Genomic DNA, 20,873 nt, shown 5'->3' with positions numbered 1-20,873 from the left:
CTAAGACGCTATCATTAAGGACAGTTTATTCAGGCGGAAAGATCAAAGATTCCGCGATAGATAAAGATCAAGTAAACCATTAACATAAACACCAACCCGTTATATACAAGTTATGCGAGTTAGTATGTTAGTGCTTCATTTTAATGCATTAAAACGGGTTCCAGGGGTTAAAACCCGTTTTAACCCGTTTAATTGCAAACATTTTTAGTAAAAACATTTTTGTCAAGTTTATTGACAAAGTTTTTTCAATAAATGCCTAATAATTTAAATATCTGAAACTGTCATTAAAAGTGTTAAAATTTTGAAAATAATTTAATGTTTGATCATTTTGAAAAGGGCTCAAGTTAAGTGATTTATGAAAAAAAGCAGAAAAATATATTGTTGTATGAGGATTCTATGCCAGATTTTGTGCATCAAGGTGTCGAAAGGGTGCAAAATGCATCAACAGAGTATGGGAGACACGTAAAAGACACTAGATTTTAAAAAAATGTGGCTAAACAGAAGATTTCGTGCAAAAATCCCATTCCCAACTTCTTCATGCAGCACCATTCTCTCTTGGCGTTGTCTGCTTTATCTACATCCACAAAGACACAATGAAACTCTTTCTGACCTAGGGTCCATCAACAGTCTCGAAGCAAACAACACATCTATAGTGTGCTTTCTCAGAATGAAGCCTCATAAATAATAAAAAAATTTTTTTACATATCTTCACTGTATGGCTCATCAACTTTATTCCAGTGTAGTTACTACAGCTCAGTTGTTGCTCTTTGAAAATCAGTACCAGTACACCTCTTCTCCATTCCTCAGGGTACTTGGAAAAACAGTTTTCCATGTACTGTAATGTGTTTGCACAATGCTCTTTTTAACTATTCTGGATCTCTCTCTCTCGCTCTTAAAAAAAAAAAAAATCGTCCTTGTCATTCATATCTTTCTGTAATCTTTTATTAAAAAGTTGTGTTAATACAGTTTCCCTTTGTCCTCTAGGTATTTTTACCTTCTCAACGGAGCAAGGTTGAAAGGAGACAAAGTTGTTAAGCATGTGGGTGTGGCAAATCAACTGCAGTCACACAATCACTTTTTTGTTTTTTTAATTAGAAATAGCATTAGCTGTACACTGCAGTACTGTGCACCATAAACATTAGAAAGCCCCACCGCCCCACCCCCCTCACCCTCTCACATTTTATGTAGAGGGACAAAATAGCACACCAGAACTCCAGTTATCAAAATTCTATGTACACATAAAAGCTAAATTATTTTGTGGAAAAACATTGAGGAAGACTCATGATTTCTCCCACTGACATAGTCCATTTGGAATAGTCTTAATTCATAATCACTGTCCTTATCGATCAATCATCCAGGCCTGGTGACTCTCCTTGCTGTATTCTTGATGCTATTCTGATGGCTTCCTCCAGCGAAGGCTGATCACTAAGCTATAAAAAAAAAAGAGAGAGGAAAACAATGAAAATTATACAATATTGACATTTTGATGACCACAGGTGCTAGATACTAGAACTAGCACATACAACGGTTTTGGTCCATTCAAAATAAAGGAGCACATTTTAAAGGGCTATAATCCCTTGGGCATGAATATCCTTCAAATTACTTAAGAGAGTTGGCACTTTAATTGCAACTTCAGTAAAGGAGACAAAATAAAAGTTGCATCAATATCTAAACACATATGGAAGTAAATGCATTCATACTCCCAACCCTCTCAAAAACAATACCACCACCATTGCCCAACAGGCTGCTGGAGGATGACCGTCACATGATGACAGAAACAGTGCAATTTGTTAAATAAAGACAGTGGAGGGAAATAAAAAGGTTGTTACTAGCCCTTTGATGTAATCATAATACCCTTCAGGGTTTGGCCTTGATAGTAAATTAAGCATGATACTCTAAGACAGTGGTTCCCAAACTTTTTTTGCCAGGCCCCCCTTTGTTTTACAAGAAAAATGTCCCCCCCCGCACAAACACATCCTCCAAACACACACACCCATATTTTGTTTACAAACTCCATTGCGGTTTATTTCACACCTCAAACATTTAGTAAACAATTAAGCAAATACAAGTAAATGGCAATAAATTACAGGTAGTAATAAAATACACTACTAACTCTTTTACGCTGCGTCCACACCTACACGGGTATTTTTGAAAACGCAGCTGTTTCTATGCGTTTGGGCCTTTCCTCAACACGTAAACGGCGCTGCGATTCACCGAAAACAGAGATTATTTAAAACTCCTTTTTTAAGTTTATGTGTGGACGAGGAATACAGAGTTCGTCACGCAACGACAAAGGTATGTGCCTCTTTTCACGTCACGCTGTGCGCCACGTTATTGTTTACATGAGATGAATTGCAGAATGGCAGATAGAGACAAAATACTGTTAATTTGACTATCTGTGTAATAATATTCAACATTGCTATCAATACATTTTTCAAAAAATGTCTGTCTGTGCAAAATCGGTTCAAAAACAAAAACAGCTGTAGGACACTGTTTGTCCGTGATTTGAACCTGGGGGAACAAATCGTGGCAGGATCAGCCTGATATTATTTGTATCCCACTGTAACTTTACTGCATAAAGAGCTAACATGTCCAAAATGTCAGGAGTAGTTAGTCATTACAAGAAGTGTTTGTGAACTAAAAATCAAGAATGTGGGATACTGTTTGTCCGTGATTTGGAGAGCCCAGCGCTGCTCCCGACGCAGGGAAAACTAATTTTGCAGGGGAGACCTACCTTGGCACTTGTGCAGGTGAAGCCAAAGGGAAGACATGCTTCACCATATTTTCTAGTCTTTGGCTTGGAAGGAAGTTGGTTTGGAAACATCTTTGGCGATGCTTCACCTGTCCATTATGCTAGCAGTGTCCAAGCATTCTTTTTTTTTTTTTTTTCATACCACGCCCCCCCCTGCAATGGCTCTGCGCCCCCCCTAGGGGGCGGGCCCCACACTTTGGGAACCTCTGCTCTAAGACATAGCTAAAAAAAAAAAAAGTATTTTAAGTGGCTAAATATTAGTGAATTTGTTAGATGTGTCCTCTTTAATAAAAGAAATCACCCTCCCATATGTGCAAAGAAAGAACTTAAACGTATTTTTTTTTTTAAACTTTACTTTTCATAGTAAGATAGTGTGTCAATGAAAAACAAACAATTATTTACAACGCTGGGTTTCTTTTTTGCATAACAAGTTAGCAGTCACCATGAATTTGAATAACATGCATACTCACACATTCAGATATGTGAAGTTTTGGTTTGATCCTGAACTGACTGAACGAGTAAGAGGACAACAGCACACCTACCACTCCTGAGATGAACCCCACCTACTCATTATATATACAAAAGCCTTTAGGCAAATATATTTTCAGGGTGGGACAGTATTATTTTGGGAGTGTAACATCAAGACTTTAAGATCCTTAGTCCTGATTGAAACTGCTGTCAGTATCACATTAAATATCTTTGTATTGTTCTTATTCACAAATTTCCCAACTTTGTGATAAATAATTTCCAATCTTTTCTTAAATAACAAATAACCAAAAGAAACACCAAATCTATAAAGGTATTCGTGAATTTTAACATATTCAATGGGCCTCTGTACTGCAGAGCCTGTTTCAACCAGACTTAAAGATGTAACATTTTCCACATTTTTCCTTTATCTTTTTCCTTAAGTGAACAAAATAAATTTACTGACTGGAACTAGGTCCCTCTGATGATCTTTACCAACCTGTACAGCGATGTGAGTGCCGTTGGATGTGGCCAGTAATGTGACAGGATGAATATCATCTTGCTCTTGGCTGTAACCTGCCTCCTCTACAGTTTGGAAGGAAGCCATGTCAGGTGTCATGATGGCCACCTGGGGGCAACAAAAACGCTGTACTCAAATTACAGCTTCATTTTTGAGCCACAAATATATTTTTAAAACACATCTGATTCCATAATGGAAGTTTCCAAGAAAACAGAATAAATAATAAATTAAAATTGAAAACGTGATTTAAAAAAATAAAAATGCAAAAAATAAAAGCAACTGATCTTTCTTAAGTTACTTTTATAATATGTAGACTTGAGTTTCAGTGCAGTTATTTAAGCTGAACACAACGCCACACAGAAGCGCTCTAAATAGAAAACAAAGCCATTCACATTATTCTGTGTGCAGTCTACTGAGCTACGAGAGTTGTTTACCTGTTCATCCGAGCCATCTGTTGTTACCATGGTGACTGAGTGAGCACCCTGAGTTGCCAGCTCATGGGCTGGGATAGTTATGGTTGTGCCTTCTTGGGTTACCATGGTAATTGTGCCACCCATAGCTTGAAGGTCTGCCTCGGAGATACTGACCTGAAAGAGAAAAGAACATCGAGCTGGAATTACACTGTGACAACTTATGATTACATTGTTTAGCCAGGTCAAAGTCCCACTGAGATTAAAAATCGTCTTTTCAATAGTGGACAAACAGGCATGAGACTTTGCAGCTGTCACTTGATACAAAAAAGCATATGCAATAAAAGTGCAAAGTTTAAACAGGAACAACCTGAAATGAATTTCAATGCTACTGTTACAGAAATCTCAACTTCCTATTACTGTGCTATATGTTCATTTTAATATTCACAAAATCTCTGCTGCAATTATCATCCACCATTAATATGTACGTTATATTTCTTCTACTATTTGTATACATTTTTCTTGCCAATTACCATCCTGGGCTTCCCTCCTTCCTGACTTGTAGAAAAAAATGAATTTAATGTTTTATTTAACATGACCTGACATTGGTGACTGATCCCACAAACTCATTAGGAAAACGTTTACACAAGTCAGGGCAGAAGGCCGCTTTCCCTATATAGTTTTCAGGGATCAGATGTCATTTTGCACTCGAGGGTATCGCCACTAGTGACCATTAAAAAGAATGTAGTTTTAAGGGATTTCTGAAGCGTTTGCTTCACATATTGTATATGATGAGCATCCTCACTTGTTATTTGCAATATGTTTATATGCATGATGTCGTTGTATTCCCTTACCTGTTGTTGTGTTCCATCTTCCTGTGTTACCAAGGCAACATGCTGCTGACCAACCATATCGGAGCTTTCCACTGGAACCGGCTCTGATCCGGAGTCATCTGCCTCCACCACAGTTGTCGTGTAGCTCACACTGGGGTCATCGATGGCATCTGAATTGACATTTAGGATTCATTAGAATTTTGTAAGTTAATAAATAGACAGTTTTATCTGAACTATTGTTAACATCTGTTTCCATTCTAAATTCCTACATCCCTCACAGACTTATCAAAAAACATTTAAAACATTTGTTCTGACCTGTTGGGGGTTCAAAGTAGGCTTCCTGCTCCTCCTCGATGGGCTCTGTGTCGTTGTGCGCTGTTCGTTTGTGCATGGCAAGTGTGGAGATCTGCTTGTAGGTTTTCCCACAATGATTGCAGTTGTAAGGTTTACAGGGTGTATGAACAACATGGTGTTTGTAAAGGCTGGAGTATTCTGTGAAGCGTTTTTCACAGCCAGGCACTGTGCACACATACGGCTTCTCACCTGGAGTGGAAAAAACAGTAAGACAATGAGCTTTTGAATTCATTTATTAAACTCCGGGAGGAGTGAAGACCCCCATCTTTATTGGTGTGTTGTTTCAGCACTCAAGAATTAGTATGTGCTTTACTTGTACATCATGTTTCCTTTATATGTGAGATCACAATGTAGTGAAGAACAGTGAACAGAGGGATTGTTCTCGGATATAGTTTACTAGCTTATTTCCATCTGCACATATAGACAACATTAGAGCTAGCACTAAGCTATGAAATCCAAATACATATGCTATAAAGATATAAAGACTAAAGATCTAGATATTCTATAGATATCCTAGATAGTTTTAAAGATATATGGAAATGACGTCTGTTTGTTCTTCCTAGTAAAACAGAGTCGCAGGTTTTTCAAACTTCAGTGTTAGACGTGATGATTTAAGCCATCTTGAAACTTTATCAATTAACAGCTTAAAAGCTTTCTGCACAGTTTTTGTGAAAAAAACAAAACTGTGTTGAGATCCAGGGGTTCAACTGGAGAGCACTTAGTGACTCACAATGACTCAGCAAGCTGAGTCATTATAAGGTAATGAAGACTCACCAGTGTGAATCCGCATATGATTCTTGTAGTTAGTGGCACTGGCAAATGACCGTCCACAGCTTGGTTCAGAGCAGTAGTATGGCCGTTCTCCGGTGTGTGTTCGGATGTGAACTTTACGGATGTTGGAGGTGGTAAATGACCTGCCGCAGCCTTCAACTGGGCATTTAAAAGGCTTCTCTCCTGCAAAACATGAAGTATGTCAACCTTGCAGCTTGAAATCTATAGAATTGTAAACCTGACAGAAATAGGACACAAAACTGTAAGCAGCTGTTTAACATGACTAATGCTGGTATGAAACTAGCCTTCATGCCTTTATAAATAATCAGTGTGATTCAAACTGCAAAATGTCTGCTGTATTTTAAAAAACAAGCAGGAGGAACTTGGCGTCATGCTTCTCGTGATGACCATGTGCCTGTGCTCCTGCAGCACTATGGTGGCTTTGAAAAATTTCAGCTCCCCTCATCCGTTGTTCAGGATTGGCTGAACAACTTGACACAACCCCCTCAAGTTGTTCAGCCAATCCTAGCTCTTCACCACCATGTGTTGTTTGTTTCAAAAAACAGTGCTGTGTGGCTAGTTAGTTCAATCCATTTTGATTCCAAACACTCTTTAAACAGCCCCTTCTGTATTAACAGCCCTGAAGCAATGTAGCTTTTACCAGCAGTAGCAAACAACAGTAAATCTCCTGTTTTTGTTTACAAACCTTATCAGGCTTATTGTGTGTTGCAACAACATTATGACTTGTCACTGAGTTTCTGGGTGTGATTGTTTACCTGTATGTGTCCTTGTGTGTTTTTGAAGGTCTCCAGAGGTTTTGAAGGACTTGCAGCAGTTTAACTCCTGACATCTGTATGGCTTCTCCCCCGTATGTGTGCGTGAGTGACTCTTCAGCCCATAGCCTTAAAGAATCACACAATTTGACATTCAGCTAAATTATTATTCCATGCCTAAAAGCAGCCTATTCCATATTTATATTGATCTCAGATATGGTCTTACATTTAATAGCAGGATTTTTTTCTAGCTCAAAACAGACCTTTAGGGATCTCTTTCGTTATATTACAATATAACATAACAGGCAACTGTTGTTGTGATTTGGTGCTATATAAAAAAAGAATAGAATTTAATTGAATGGGGACTAAACTTGTGTTAACAAGTGGTAATTAAGGCAGTTTGTCTGGGGTGCTTTACTGAAGAGTCTGCATTTTCCAGACATTTCAAGTCATTTGATAAACAAAAAATGTATTTTTTGCAAGTAAATTAAATCCCACTCAATAACAGCCTTCACTAAAAGGAAAAAACTTACTTACACAGTAATAACCTGACTAGTTCAATTGTCAACATCACTATGGTGATAATGAGATTTTAATCAAGGGTTTAAAAAAAAAAACATTTGGCAACAAAAATAAAAGAAATTAGCCATGAGTCAATTTGTAAAATTATATTATCCGTTGCTACCTGTTGCAAACTTCTTTCCACAGTTGGGATAGTCACAGATGTACGGTTTGTCTCCAGTGTGGGAGCGCTCATGTACCTGCAGGACACAAACAAAACTGTAAAGCATTGCATTTGAGTAAATGGCAAAATTTTACAAAATGTTATCTTTAAATAATCTATACTTGAGGAGGCAAAAAAAAAAAAAAAACTTTTTAGAAAAACAAAGCACCCACACTTACCTTAAGATGGTGGGCAGTGGTGTACAGCTTTCCACAGCCTTCATATTCACAGCGAAAGGACTTTTCCCCAACATTTGAGACCCTTCCTGGCCTGTTGTCTTGTCCCTGTAACACAATCTGAAAGACAAGGCACAATTATGTATTCAATGTTAGACCTAATGTAAAGAAAAAAAAGGAGAAATAAATAAAAAGAAACATTACCCGCATGTGGACACCATTGTCTGCTTCAACTCTGCCATAGGTCCCCAGGGGGTTCTCTATATTCTCCACCTTTAAGGGAAAAGAAAGGGTATTTTTATAGTCTACTGGATGATCATAAAGATATTAAACCAAGGGATATGAAATATGAAACTATAATATTTAAAATAGATAAACCATTATTACAGCAAAAATGGACCATTCAAAACAGGCAAATTTATAAAGCCTATGAATAAGACAATATTTCATCTCATATTCACAAGTGACCATCTTGCCAAGATGACGAGATAATAACTTTTTACATAAGCCAATTACATGTGCGCAGAACACAATGGTATTAGTGATTTTCTTTTACCTAAAAATATTGTGTGACATGATAAAACGCCACTACATTGCAAGCTCATATCAATATTGCTCCTTGCATCCTCACTGTTACACCTGTCTCCCTCTTACTCACACATGTGTTCTGTCTCACTTCTACTGACATTCATTCCTCTTCTCTCCAGTGCATTCCTCCACCTCTCCGAGCTCTTCCACCTGCTCCCTACTCTCATTACAGATCATAGTGTCATCTGTAAAAATCACAGACCACACAGCCTTCTGCCTGACCATCACCTTTCCAAACAGGAAGGGCCTCAGATGGTGCCACCCCACCCCCATCCTTGAATCCACCTGTCACTTATACTGCATACCCCACCACTTTCTCGCTGTCGTCATACGTGTCCCAAGTCACCCTCACATATGTCACTGCCACTCCTGACTTCCTCATGCAATAACACAGTTACTCTCTTGGCACCCTATTGTATGATTTCTATAGATCCACAAACACACTTTTGTCCTTATACTTCTCCATCAACAGTCTCAAACCAGTCACATCTCTACTGAGTTTTCTTAGCACAAAATCAACTGATCACACAGGGAATAAAAATAAATAAATAAATGTCACTGCAGTGTGGTACAGTATAGTTGCCAAGAAAACACTTTAAAACTAACACCACACTGTAAGATTAAAGAAGAGATATTAACTTTCCATTTTGTAACAGCTAACATGTTTGCCTTTTATGCAAAAGATCCCCAGTTTGATTCTGCAATAGACATAAACCCAGCTTCAGGGGAGTCACCCAGATCCACCTGCTGTAGTGACCCTTGGAAACAAGGGTAAATACTGCATTAGCTTTTAATTCTGCATTAGCTTTTAATTTCCAAATTTTCAACATAATTCTGTGTCAACACACACACACACACACACACACACACACACACACACACAAAATGTAGAGCTGGTACCACACCAGTACAAAGACAAAGCACACGTACCTTAGTGGTATACTGTTCCAGCACGCTGATGGTCTCTGGGTCAATAGCTGCCGCCTCCGCCTGCAGGTCTGCGATGGTGCCATCAGCCTGGATTGCCAGGATGGTGTTGGACTGGGGCATGTGCACAGTGTGCTGAATGTAGGCAGTGCTCCCATCCTCCAGCTGTACCTCCTGCAGGCCACCCTGATCATATGTTTCTGCACAGAAATTAGGAGAAGGATGCAGAAACTGAAACTCACTGATGAAACTGAGCCTTGTTCCAGTAAAAATCTAAAAGTTCAGGGAGGGAAATAATAGTTTTCTGCATGTCTGGACCCAAACTTAATGTTTCTTTGTGGTAAAATCCCTCACCTTAAGAGTTTTTATTTATAAATGTTTTGTACATTTTCTAGTCCAATACTAACATTTACGTAACCATTTTTAATTCCCATGAATAGACAACAACTGGGTTTTTAAAAGAAGATACACATGCACATGAACATTTTTTAATGTCTGTGAACCAGCAGCTTAGCCAACCTCTGCAAATAAATTTATTAAAATTTATAAAAAGGAGTTTATAGGTAGGCAATATAATAAAGGATAAGCAGATGTCTTTTTGTTTATTTTCTTTTACTGATGCACAATAAATGAAACATTAAAATAATAAACTAAATAGATGAAAGATGCTTAAAATTCAATTCAGTTTGATTAGGTGTTATTTACCTTTGGGTGTGTGAATATAGGCGGTTGTTCCATCTTCTAACTGAACAGCCTGTCCATCTTCAAGCTGTAAACTGTCCCCCCCTAAAAATGCATTAAAAATAAACATTACTCACATTACTTCATTAGTGTGTTCTTGGTTACCTACTAGTGAGCGTTTTGTTACATAATATAGATGACATGCAATTAAATTACAGCCTTGCACTGTGCCACAAACACAGTACACAAAGAATAAGCTCTACTCTGCTATTGGTATTACAATATTTCCATTTTATTTACCCGCTTTAGGCATGGGCACATGCTGAACATAGGCAGCAGAGCCATCCTCCAGCTGGATCACTTGGCCATCCATAATCTGTCCATCTGAAAAGGAACCTTTGGTGTCATGCTGGATATATGCAGTGGATCCATCCGCAAGTGTAACAGCCTGCAGACTCACTGTGTCCATACTCTCCATCTGATCTCCATCTGGGAAATATGAGAGTAGTAAAACATAAACTTTCAGTTTAAGGAGTAATGGAGTAGATCGTCACAAAATGAAACAACAGGACTGCGATGTGATGCACTTTGTCCCAGCTAATACCCGATTACTTCTGGACACAGTTTTGCCATCCTCAACCAAAACTGGGACTGAAATTCAAATGTGATTAGATGTGCAGTTCTGCAGTGATGTCAGTACATTTTTTTTATAACAATAGAAAGTTTAAAAGCTCACCTCCCACTGTCACAGCCTCTGTTAGACAGAGTGTGACCGGCTGCCCATCTGCATCATGAAACTCTGCCATTCCCTGGGAGTCCCGGTTTATCTGGGCCAAGAGCATGCTTTAGCTGCTGCGGGGGAAACAGGCAAGACACTCAAATGAAATGCATACCGACACAGGCACCAGAAATGCAGATACTGTGCAGCTATTTGTTAACTGGATGTAACCATTAAGTATCTTACTTAATGTTGTTGCTGTTGCAGTGCCCCCCCATCATCGCTATTCCTCCAATATGTGCAATACATACATATGTAAAGGTTTTTTTCAGTGTCTAAACATACTCAGTAAATACAACCGACAAACTGGCAAACAACCATACAACTGCATAGAAATAATATGTTATAACTTAGTTTTGATTTACTAGAATAACCTAACCTAAGTGTGCAACAAAATAAGTGAAAGAGTAAAACAAATATAGATTTTTTATAAACAAAAAATAACTTGAGATTTTCTGCACTACATGAAATTTTTTGTATTGCCAGTTTCAGCGTGGTAACATGTGTGAACACAAACAACACTAGCACATATTTACCTACGAAGTGAGTCAAGTTTGTTTATGAAATGTCTGCAACATATATTTCTTATTCTAAGCTCGGCCCCAGACAAATACCCCTCATTCAAACTAAAGATACACCACTTGTGAAATTTGAGCCAATGTAACAACCTGCTTCATATCAGGCTTCATAGTTAATCTATTTCTATTGACTCAATGGAATTGATACCAGCGTTAGGTGTTTGCATTGTTTTATTCATTTTCTTTTTTGTACCAAGGAAACAAAGTAATCTCATATATTTTGTTTCTTTTATCGTGATAAAAAAATAAACAAAATTTCAAATCTTCATCACACCTTTTAACATTTATTAAGTGGAAAATTTATGTTGCATAAAAGATAAACATCTGTAAATGTCATGTGTTTGCCAATAGGTGATATGAGTCAATAAGGCCGATACTGGTTGATAACATTGTTCAGCTGATATATTGCAACATCTCTAACAAAAAGTGAATCGAAACGAACAAAATAACTCTGGGAGTTAAATGAACAGAAAATCTAACACGATGTTCTATATAAAAATACAAAATAAAAATGTCAAGAAATACCTACAACTCTGGTGACCTAATCAGACATATTGTGGCTATTAAACGCAGAAAGAATAAGCATATTAAGATTCGTTATAGCGTTCTTCTGACTTGCTCTGTTTTCAAGTTCAAGTCATAAACATTACATCACTTATTATAATAGTTTATTATTAAACTATAATAAACCAGTCTAACAGTTCTGCTCAGCTCACACTTGGTAATTCAATCTTTTACTAGTGTCTTATCGACAAATTAACGTCAACATTACTTGCTTTTCCTCCCCTTAACAGCTGAAGGGTTATTCTTATTTGACCTTACGTGAATTATAAGCATCTCATCTCACAGCTGATGTGCTTTTGGCGCTTGTTGATTTGGACTCAATACTTGGAGCTAGCTACTTATGATATTGCACAACTATGACTTGCCACATTTGTCAAGTCTATTGTATATCAAACAAGTGTATTTAACTGGCTTTGGTATCCCACGATTCAGTTATCACACTAACAGCCTGTCTAAACGCTCAGTTGACGACTACAGCCACAGAAACATGCCGTAATGGAGTAAGCTTGATAGCCGCTTCGTGGGCTAACAACATTGCTAACTATGACAAGCAGCGCTGTCACGACTTTCACAGCGGTTGTTGGCGAAGTGTTTCTCGATGACTGTGGTTATCGAGATCACAAAGACGTTGAAATGGTTTAGTGAAGTCTAAAAGGGCTCTGGAATGACAAATGGAGGGCTAGCTAACTCACTCCATACAGCTTCCAGTTTGACTAACTAGCGACGCAGTTGGAAAACAAGAGCGAGGAATCCGCGAGCTAATTAATGATAACATAAGCATTTTGGCTCGGTGGGTGTCAATTTTATTTTATGATTAAACAGCCGTCTCCCATTTTTGGACTGAATCCCCACCGCAGCCTGTCACTCCCTCTCGCAGAGATGGCTGAGGGAATAATGCACACTGGGTAAAAACCAATTTATATACTAACCTCCGAAAAATTTCCAACAATTCCTCCTGTTCGACCACCATGCAACAGTGCAGGAAACGGTCGGCGATGTTCACAACCCGGGAACGTGTAAGACAGAACTACCCTTCCCGTGTTGTCCCGCCCATTCTCTATTGAGGGATTGGTTACCGACTCGCAAAGCCCGCTCCTATTGGTTTAGGCGTGTGCCTGTTACGTTCATTCGAGTCTATACTGCTGTTATTCAGCCTCCCGGGCCCCTGGCAGACGCCATTCCGCGTCCGTTTTCGTATTGTCTCGGCTTTTTGACTGTAAATGCGCTGCTACGTCGTTCCAAAATAATTATTTAAGCATGAAAGTAAGACGATAGTCAGTCGACATTGTAGATTCCGAGCCACCGTGCTACACAAAATGTGGTTAAATGGGTTCGCCAGCGACATAAACTGCGCTGTGGTGGAAGAATTTTCGGCATCCATGTTGAAAACAAGGTCGTGTGGGTAAAAAAAGGGGGAATGTGGGCAATGCAGTGAAAAGAAGCTCGCTGGGATAAAATGACTCATGACACTACAAACTACACCCAGGACATCAGATAATCATCTTTTAAAAGTTGCACATACAATTTCACCTCAAGAACACCTACAAAAGAAACCGAAAAGATGTACAGATGTAGTCCTAAATAAGGCGAGAATGACTATAGACATGCAGTATTCAGCTCAGGGTTGTCTAACGATTTGCAATTCATGGACCAGATACTGCCCGATTAGTTCTGAAATTGAGCAGATTAATAACATCACTGCATAAGAAAATCCCATCAAATGTTCTCATTTCATTAAATGTAAAGAAGTACATCTGAATGAAAGTTCACCTGGTATAGGTAACTAAGATTTAAAAAATGTTAACCATAAGCCACAGTGACGGATATTGTTTGCCCTCCCAAGTCTTCAAGATGACAGGACTGTTTACCAGAATAGATAATTAGCCTTGGATATCTTAAAAAAAACAAAAAAAAAAAAACAATTTTCAAAAATACATCTCAGTTCTTTGACATTCATTGAGTTTACTATCATTACATTTTCATTCATTACAAGAAGACGAATTTCATTTCATTTAAAGATCACAGGAGAAAAGGCACCAAACGTTCACATGAATCATAACTTTGTAAAAATCTAGAAATACTTTTAAAGTGGAGCCGTTAATGACTTGGTGGCAGTTTTCAGACTTTGCAAAGTCATCCAGTGGGCCGCGTTGGACTCTGGTGGGGCAGATTTGGGATGTTGGAATGTTTGACAACCCTGAGTTTGACCCTGACAACGATGCAATTAAAGTAAAAAAAAAAAAATCAAAATATATTGATATTAAAATAACAATATTGATCTATATGTCATACTGAAAAAAGAAAATAAACTAGTAAAATTAATTTAAAAAGTAAAATAATAAAGAAAACAAACTGCTTAAAGTGATGGATATGGAATGGAGAAAAACTATATGTTAATTACACACATGCACAGAAAATAATGATTTAATTATCTGTAAGACTTTTTTTCTAATACTTTCAGTAAATGTTTTCACACTATAAACTTTGACCTCAGTGCAAAAATATGGAATTGTAAGGACAAATTATTTTTTTTAGTCTTGTATTATTGCGTTTAAGTAACAACTACCTGTAGTTGCTGCAAGTGATGTCTATATTTAGATTTCAAACACAACCAGCTTGGAACCGTTTTGAGCCTTGTTATCCGGGAAAACTACTTCTAACATCAGAGACACGAAACAAACACGAGGGGAACGCTTCATCGGCTATTTAATTGATATTAAGTAAGTATGAGGAATATCAGTCTATCCGGTTAGGAAGCATGAACCACTGTCTCCTGCTCGGATGCAAATGACAGTGACGGCAAAATGAGAGAGGGGATGGCTTTGTGGATATCCCTCCTTATTGGTGAAAGCATGGGTGAGCTGCTCACTGAAAGAACATTTGGACAATGCTGTCATATACAGTTAAGCCCATAATTATTCATACCCCTGACAAATTTTGACTTAAAGTTACTTTTGTTCAACAAGCAAGTTCTTTTTTGAGCAGAAATGACACAGGTGTCTCCCAAAAGATAATAAGACGATGTACAAGAGGCATCATTGTGGAAAAAAATATTTCTCAGGTTTTATTTATATTTTAGCAAAAAGTATCATGTCCAGAATTACTCATACCCTTCTCATTAATCAATAGAAAAGCCTTTATTGGCTATTACAGCAATCAAACGCTTCCTATAATTGCAGACCAGCTTTTTGCATGTCTCCACAGGCATTTTTGCCCATTCATCTTTAGCAATGAGCTCCAAATCTTTCAGGTTGGAGGGTCTTCTTGCCATCACCCTGATCTTTAGCTCCCTCCACAGAATCTCAATTGGATTCAAGTCAGGACTCTGGCTAGGTCACTGCAAAACGTTAATGTTGTTGTCTGCTAACCATTTCTTCACCACGTTTGCTGTATGTTTTGGGTCATTGTCGTGCTAAAATGTCCACTGGTTCCCAAGGCCAAGTTTTTCTGCAGACTGCATGATGTTGTTGTTGAGAATCTTCATGTATTGCTCTGTTTTCATGGTGCTGTTTACTGTGATTAGGTTCCCTGGTCCATTGGCTGAAAAACACCCCCAAAGCATTAGGTTCCCACCACCATGTTTGACAGTGGGGATGGTGTTCTTTGGGTTGAAGGCTTCTCCATTTTTATGCCAAATGATCACAATGATGCCAACATCATTGTGACCAAATAATTCAATTTTTGTTTCATCTGACCATAACACTGAAGACCAGAAACCTTCTTCTTTGTCCAGATGAGCATTTGCAAAGGCCAAACGAGCTTTTGCGTGCCTTATCTGGAGAAGTGGCGTTTTCCTTGGTCTGCATCCATGGAACCCAGCAGTGTGCAGTGTCCGTTGGACTGTCTGCCTTGAGACATTGCCACCAGCAGAGCCCAGATTCACCAGAATGGCCTTGGTGGTGATCCTTGGATTCTTTTTCCTCTCTCACTATCCTCCTGGCCAGCACAGGTGTCACTTTTGGATTCCGACAACGTCCTCTGAGATTTTCCACAGTGCGGAACATCTTGTATTTTTAATAATACTTTGCACTGTAGCCACTGGAACTTGAAAACATTTGGATATGGCCTTGTAGCCCTTTCCTCACTTGTGAGCAGCCACAATCGCAGCCGCAGGTCCTCACTGAGTTCCTTTGTCTTAGCCATGACTGTCCACAAACCACCTGCAGAGAGCTGCTGTTTTTCACCTGTTGAGTTGATTAAAACAGCTATTCCCAATTAATCAGGGTAATTAGGATGCTTTAGAACAGCTTTGACTATTTGGAATGGATGGAACTTTGGATTTTCCCAGAGACTGTGACAGTTTGTGAAGGGTATGAATAATTCTGGACATGATACTTTTTGCTCAAATGTAAATAAAAGCTGTGAAATATTTTTTTTTCCACAATGATGCGTCTTGTACATCATCTTATTATCTTTTGGGAGACGCCTGTGTCATTTCCAGTCACAAAATAACTTGCTTGTTGAATAAAAGTAACTTTAAGTCAAAATTTGGCAGGGGTATGAATAATTATGGGCTTAACTGTATATCTATTTTGTTCCCATTTGAATAGAGAGAATATTTTTGAATTATTTGCTGTAGCCCAGTGCTCGCGCTTTGTTTGTCGTGATTCATATTTTCTAAAAACAATAAAATCTTACTAACAATGGAATTTAGAAAAAATGGATTTGATAAAAAGTTTTATTTCCTGTTATAACCCCTTATACCCCTCACCAAAAAGCCTTTGTTGTGCAAAATGTGAATTAACTCTTACAGACTTGCTGCTCATAGAGCATCGCATCATTTTGTGCAAGTGGTTTCTCCACGTGAGAGCGTGTTATTGGAGTCACGCTGCAGCAAAGTGACGTATGTTTCCCTGTTTTCGTTCTACCTGCCTCAAGTAAAAGCAAAGTTACGCTAACAGACTGAATGAGACCGGAAGCTGCTGTCAAAATAAAACCGGTGAGAATTCAGAAAGTTGTAAAATTCTTGTCATCCCACTAAAGCGCTGGCAAAAACCCAAGAAATTCATACATGAATATAACATATTGTGGATTATGTGCAAGCGCTATCAGTCATTATTAAACATTCAGTGTACCACAATGTTTCTTTTACTTTTTGATGTTTGCATCTGTTTTGTTCCAGTGAATTATTGGCCCATCATCTTTTCCGTTTTCTAATCATTGATGTTCTTTGAAGTTTATTTATATGAAACACAATAAATAAATACATAATCTCGTAGTGCCCGCATATGCAGTACAGCTGGTCTTTGCAAAACAGCAAGCTGTAGGCATTTTAATAGACTGTAGTCTGAGTTATCTGAAGCAGATGAACGTAGCTTGCCAGATTCGCATTATAGCAGTTCTCAATCGTTTTCTGACATGCCACACTTAAGCAGCCAAAGGAAAAAAAATCTTACTTTTAACTGAGGTATTTTTAATTCAGCATTTTGTACACAGAAAGAAACATTATTTTGAGTGTTTTTAAAGGTTGTAAAATAAAAACATAAATTCAGGGTTGTGTTAGTGGAAGAGCGAAGTAAATCTGCTTATCAGGGGTGAAAACATGAATCTGTAATGCAGCATTAAAAACACCCATCCGTGTTCATTGCGCGACGGGCTATGCAGCGTTTGGCAAATGGGTTTTATTTTGAAAGTTCACAGCAGGATTCAGTTTTACAGTTTGGCCTGACTTAACTACCTGTCATGTTACGGGGGAGTCTCCTCTTCTCAAGTGGACTTGACGCATCGGGGATTCCTCATTAGGCTCGGTTGTATGCAGGCAGTCAGGGAGCAGGGGCAACACACGCACACGCCCGCCATCATGTTTACAGGGATGCGGACAGAGAACCGCGGAGAAAAGGGGGTCCTGGATGCAGCGACTCTGAGGCAACAGAGGAGGCTGAAACAGGCGATCCAGTTCCTCCATAAGGACTCCGCTGATCTGCTTCCTTTGGATGGACTGAAGAAACTCGGGACCTCTAAGCAGGGGGTGAGCCTCACATCTAAGGCCTTCCATTATTATAGTTATAGACATTATTATCTAGACATTATATAGGTGATGGGGACCACTGCCTCTGTGTGTGTGTGTGTGTGTGTGTGTGTGTGTGTGTGTGTGTGTGTGTGTGTGTGTGTGTGTAATTTATCAATATTTTATACTCTAAAGTGAAAACCTCAATCTATATTGTTATCAGTCCATCCATTTTCCTAACCACATATCCCTCCTAGCGGGGTGGCTGGAGCACATCTGGGTGAGAGGCAGGGTATACCCTGGAGAGACTGCCAGTCCATCACAGGGCTAAAGAGACAGACAGCGATTTAATTTGCTTCCACAATTACACCTCGGGCCAATTTAGAATCACCAATGAACCAAACATGGATGAATCTGGATTCTGTGAAGAAACCATAACACAAAAATATGTCAAAGTCAGGCGATACAGTATTTTCTAAACTGTATACATGAGCTTAAAGATGGTCTTTATATCATAACGGCATTTTTAGCTCAGACTGTAGATCTGATCGTAGGCTTCGACAACACTGATGATATATATCCAGTAAGTGCGCTTATGTTATTTGTAATCTCTGTTTTAGCAGCCACACAATATTCTCCAGAAGCGCCTACTGGAGGCAAAGCTGTGCAGGGGCAGGATAAACATGTGTGGAGTAACACCAAACAATGGAGAAGTTCATCTGAGCTGTAGCCATGTAAATTCACAGGAGGATGAGGAGGATGATTTCATCCTTGTGCCCTGCAAGGTGGGTGGAAGTTGGGTTACTTAAAAATTCCTTTCAAGCACAAAATATCCGTGAATCGTTTGTATAAAAGATTTTTTTTCCTTTCTTTTTTCTCCATCTTACATGCACCTCCCCTGTGTATACAGTGTTTAGGACAGGAAGTGAATTTGCTGATTGATACAGGTTGCAAGTTGAATCTGATGTCCTCTGTGACTGCGGAGAGATTTGGGTGAGATGACTTCACTAATTTTTCACTTTCCTGACACCAGTTAATTTTTCACCTGCAGCATGAGGTGAGAACTGTTGACTTATTTTGTTTCCCTTTCAGTTTAAAAGAACTGGTCGAAGAGATCAAAATGGAGACCGATGGCTTTCCATTTCAGCGCAGGCTCTGCATCGATGGTCACATCAAGGAGCTCGGCCTGACCGTCGGGCAAATCAGGATAACTTGCTCATTTGCCATAGTGGGTAAGGAAGACAACAATCGTTGCCTGAATGAAAATGATAAGAACACTTTTATATGAAACAGTGTCATCATATTACTGTTCATCTATTACATCTATTTTCAGAAAGTAACAAGCATCTCATGTCCTTGGGCAGCAAGACTTTAAAGACACTCAAGGTAAATCTTCTGCTTTGCCACCACCATCCATCACCACCATCCATCCTAGAGGGGAAACAACACAGTGGTGTAAACAGATACAAGATAAAAGCTAGATGATTGACTACACTAACTAAAATGGCTCTACTATAACCAACACAGTTATGTAATGTTTTGACATTTCTGTTTTTGCAGTGTGTGATCGATACAGAAAAGCAGATCATGGTGATTGGGACAACTGTGAGGGAGCAGATTCATTTTGCCAAAAAGCAGTTCAGTGAAGGGTAAGATGTTTTTTTCATCTTTTAGCTTTAAAAACATTTTTTTCTTGTGCAAATGATATTTATACCTTTCAAAATAAAGTATCATGCAGCTTATCATACCTACAAATTAGTATCATGAGGCGCAATTAAACATTTAAAACCTTCACAAAACTCTAATTTTTAAATTAGGGTGTAATCCACTACTTATAGAAAGTTGTGCATTGCTGGGAGTTTTTCACGCATAAAGAACCAGTGCAAAAATATATCCATGCACTGCTTATTTTAAGCTCCACATTTTCACCATTGTAGCAGTATAGGAAAAACATAATAATGTTGACCTTCATTAATGTTAACACTTGTTTACCTTTAATTATGAATTAAGTTGTCAAAGCCAGATCATCTTTGTGTAGGTCTAACCAAATCCTTTCTGCTTCTTCTCCCCCCTTTTGTCTCTCCAGCTCCACAGACTTCAGAGACCTGTGTTACTAATCTTCTTACCCACAAATAAACCCACACTGACCAAAAGCAATAGGAACATTTACTCCTACAACCAGATGCCTCATTGGAGAACTTCAGATTTCTACCTTCACACACTCTCAGTTTCTGTCTGCCGGTTTGCTTGCTGCGTTTAGAAATCCTGATGCTCCACAATGACTTCACTGATCTCGTTGGCAGCCGTTCTCACACTGCAGCTGCTTGCACCTGCAGCTGCTCGCACCTGCAGGTTAACATGTAGCGTTCTTGTAGCCCAGAATGTGTGAGTCTCGTATTAGCAGTCGCTACAGTAGTACGTGCTGTGCAGGTAGTTAACAGAAGCTGTAATCTTTAAGATTGTGATATAACTGTGATTTCTAGCTTTTTGTAATATCCAACAAATTAGTATTATGCTGCCAGACATAGTATTCTACAGCCGTGGAGGACAAATGTTAGTTTGCGTAGATTAGGAGCTCAGCACAATCTACTGAATACAGATTATGCGTATTCTCTATTATATTTGATAATGCTGTAAATGTATTTTCTAGTTGAATTGTGTATTTGCATTGAGGTCACTGCCTTTTAATGTTTACAGGATTGTAGTGACACTTGTAATAGGTTTTATCACCCAACGGAGGCAAAAGTGTACCACTGAATAAACAAATAAACGGTGACACTTTTGTGCCTTTGCTCATTTTTTTCACATGAGCTGTAGCACCATGAAAATCTTATGTAACTAGAATCAGTGCCATTTTATCTGAGAGCCATTTATGAATGTGGGATCAGCTGAAGGTGACCTAATTAGAGCTTTTAATTAGAGGAAAAATCAAATAGAGTTAGGAGAAGAAAACTCCTGACACATCTGCAGAGATTAGTGTCATTTTTCACACCTGCTGTTTTTGTGTAGCTGTACCATAGCAACTGTAGCGT

At 38.6% G+C, this 20,873-nt stretch overlaps 2 protein-coding genes across 5 annotated transcripts; one reads left to right on the top strand and one right to left on the bottom strand.

The window, feature by feature from the left end:
* Positions 1–1,071: 1,071 nt before the first annotated feature.
* Positions 1,072–12,960, bottom strand: znf143b (zinc finger protein 143b). 3 transcript variants are annotated; one of them, XM_031731835.2, is made up of 15 exons: positions 12,824–12,960; positions 10,711–10,826; positions 10,275–10,463; positions 9,999–10,079; positions 9,297–9,493; positions 7,983–8,051; positions 7,782–7,898; positions 7,564–7,639; positions 6,882–7,007; positions 6,109–6,288; positions 5,296–5,523; positions 5,002–5,150; positions 4,172–4,324; positions 3,717–3,845; positions 1,072–1,430 (listed from the first exon to the last, which is right to left on the bottom strand). In XM_031731835.2, the coding sequence occupies exons 2-15, from the start codon at positions 10,814–10,816 to the stop codon at positions 1,347–1,349; spliced, it is 1,884 nt and encodes a 627-aa protein (XP_031587695.1). In that variant the 5' UTR covers positions 10,817–10,826; positions 12,824–12,960; the 3' UTR covers positions 1,072–1,346. The 3 variants fall into 3 exon arrangements, with proteins under 3 accessions (XP_031587695.1, XP_031587698.1, XP_031587697.1); XM_031731838.2 differs by having other exon boundaries at positions 10,711–10,823; positions 12,824–12,926; XM_031731837.2 differs by lacking the exon at positions 12,824–12,960 and adding an exon at positions 10,939–10,960.
* A 4,528-nt stretch (positions 12,961–17,488) lies between these two features.
* Positions 17,489–20,610, top strand: LOC116314002 (nuclear receptor-interacting protein 3). 2 transcript variants are annotated; one of them, XM_039615660.1, is made up of 7 exons: positions 17,489–17,862; positions 18,465–18,626; positions 18,752–18,834; positions 18,934–19,073; positions 19,175–19,227; positions 19,402–19,490; positions 19,928–20,610. In XM_039615660.1, the coding sequence occupies exons 1-7, from the start codon at positions 17,647–17,649 to the stop codon at positions 19,956–19,958; spliced, it is 774 nt and encodes a 257-aa protein (XP_039471594.1). In that variant the 5' UTR covers positions 17,489–17,646; the 3' UTR covers positions 19,959–20,610. The 2 variants fall into 2 exon arrangements, with proteins under 2 accessions (XP_039471594.1, XP_031587742.2); XM_031731882.2 differs by having other exon boundaries at positions 18,462–18,626.
* Positions 20,611–20,873: the final 263 nt, after the last annotated feature.

This window comes from Oreochromis aureus, linkage group 7, assembly GCF_013358895.1.
Source record: "Oreochromis aureus strain Israel breed Guangdong linkage group 7, ZZ_aureus, whole genome shotgun sequence".
Classification (NCBI taxonomy): domain Eukaryota; kingdom Metazoa; phylum Chordata; class Actinopteri; order Cichliformes; family Cichlidae; genus Oreochromis; species Oreochromis aureus.
This window is presented reverse-complemented; position numbering and strand designations above follow the sequence as displayed.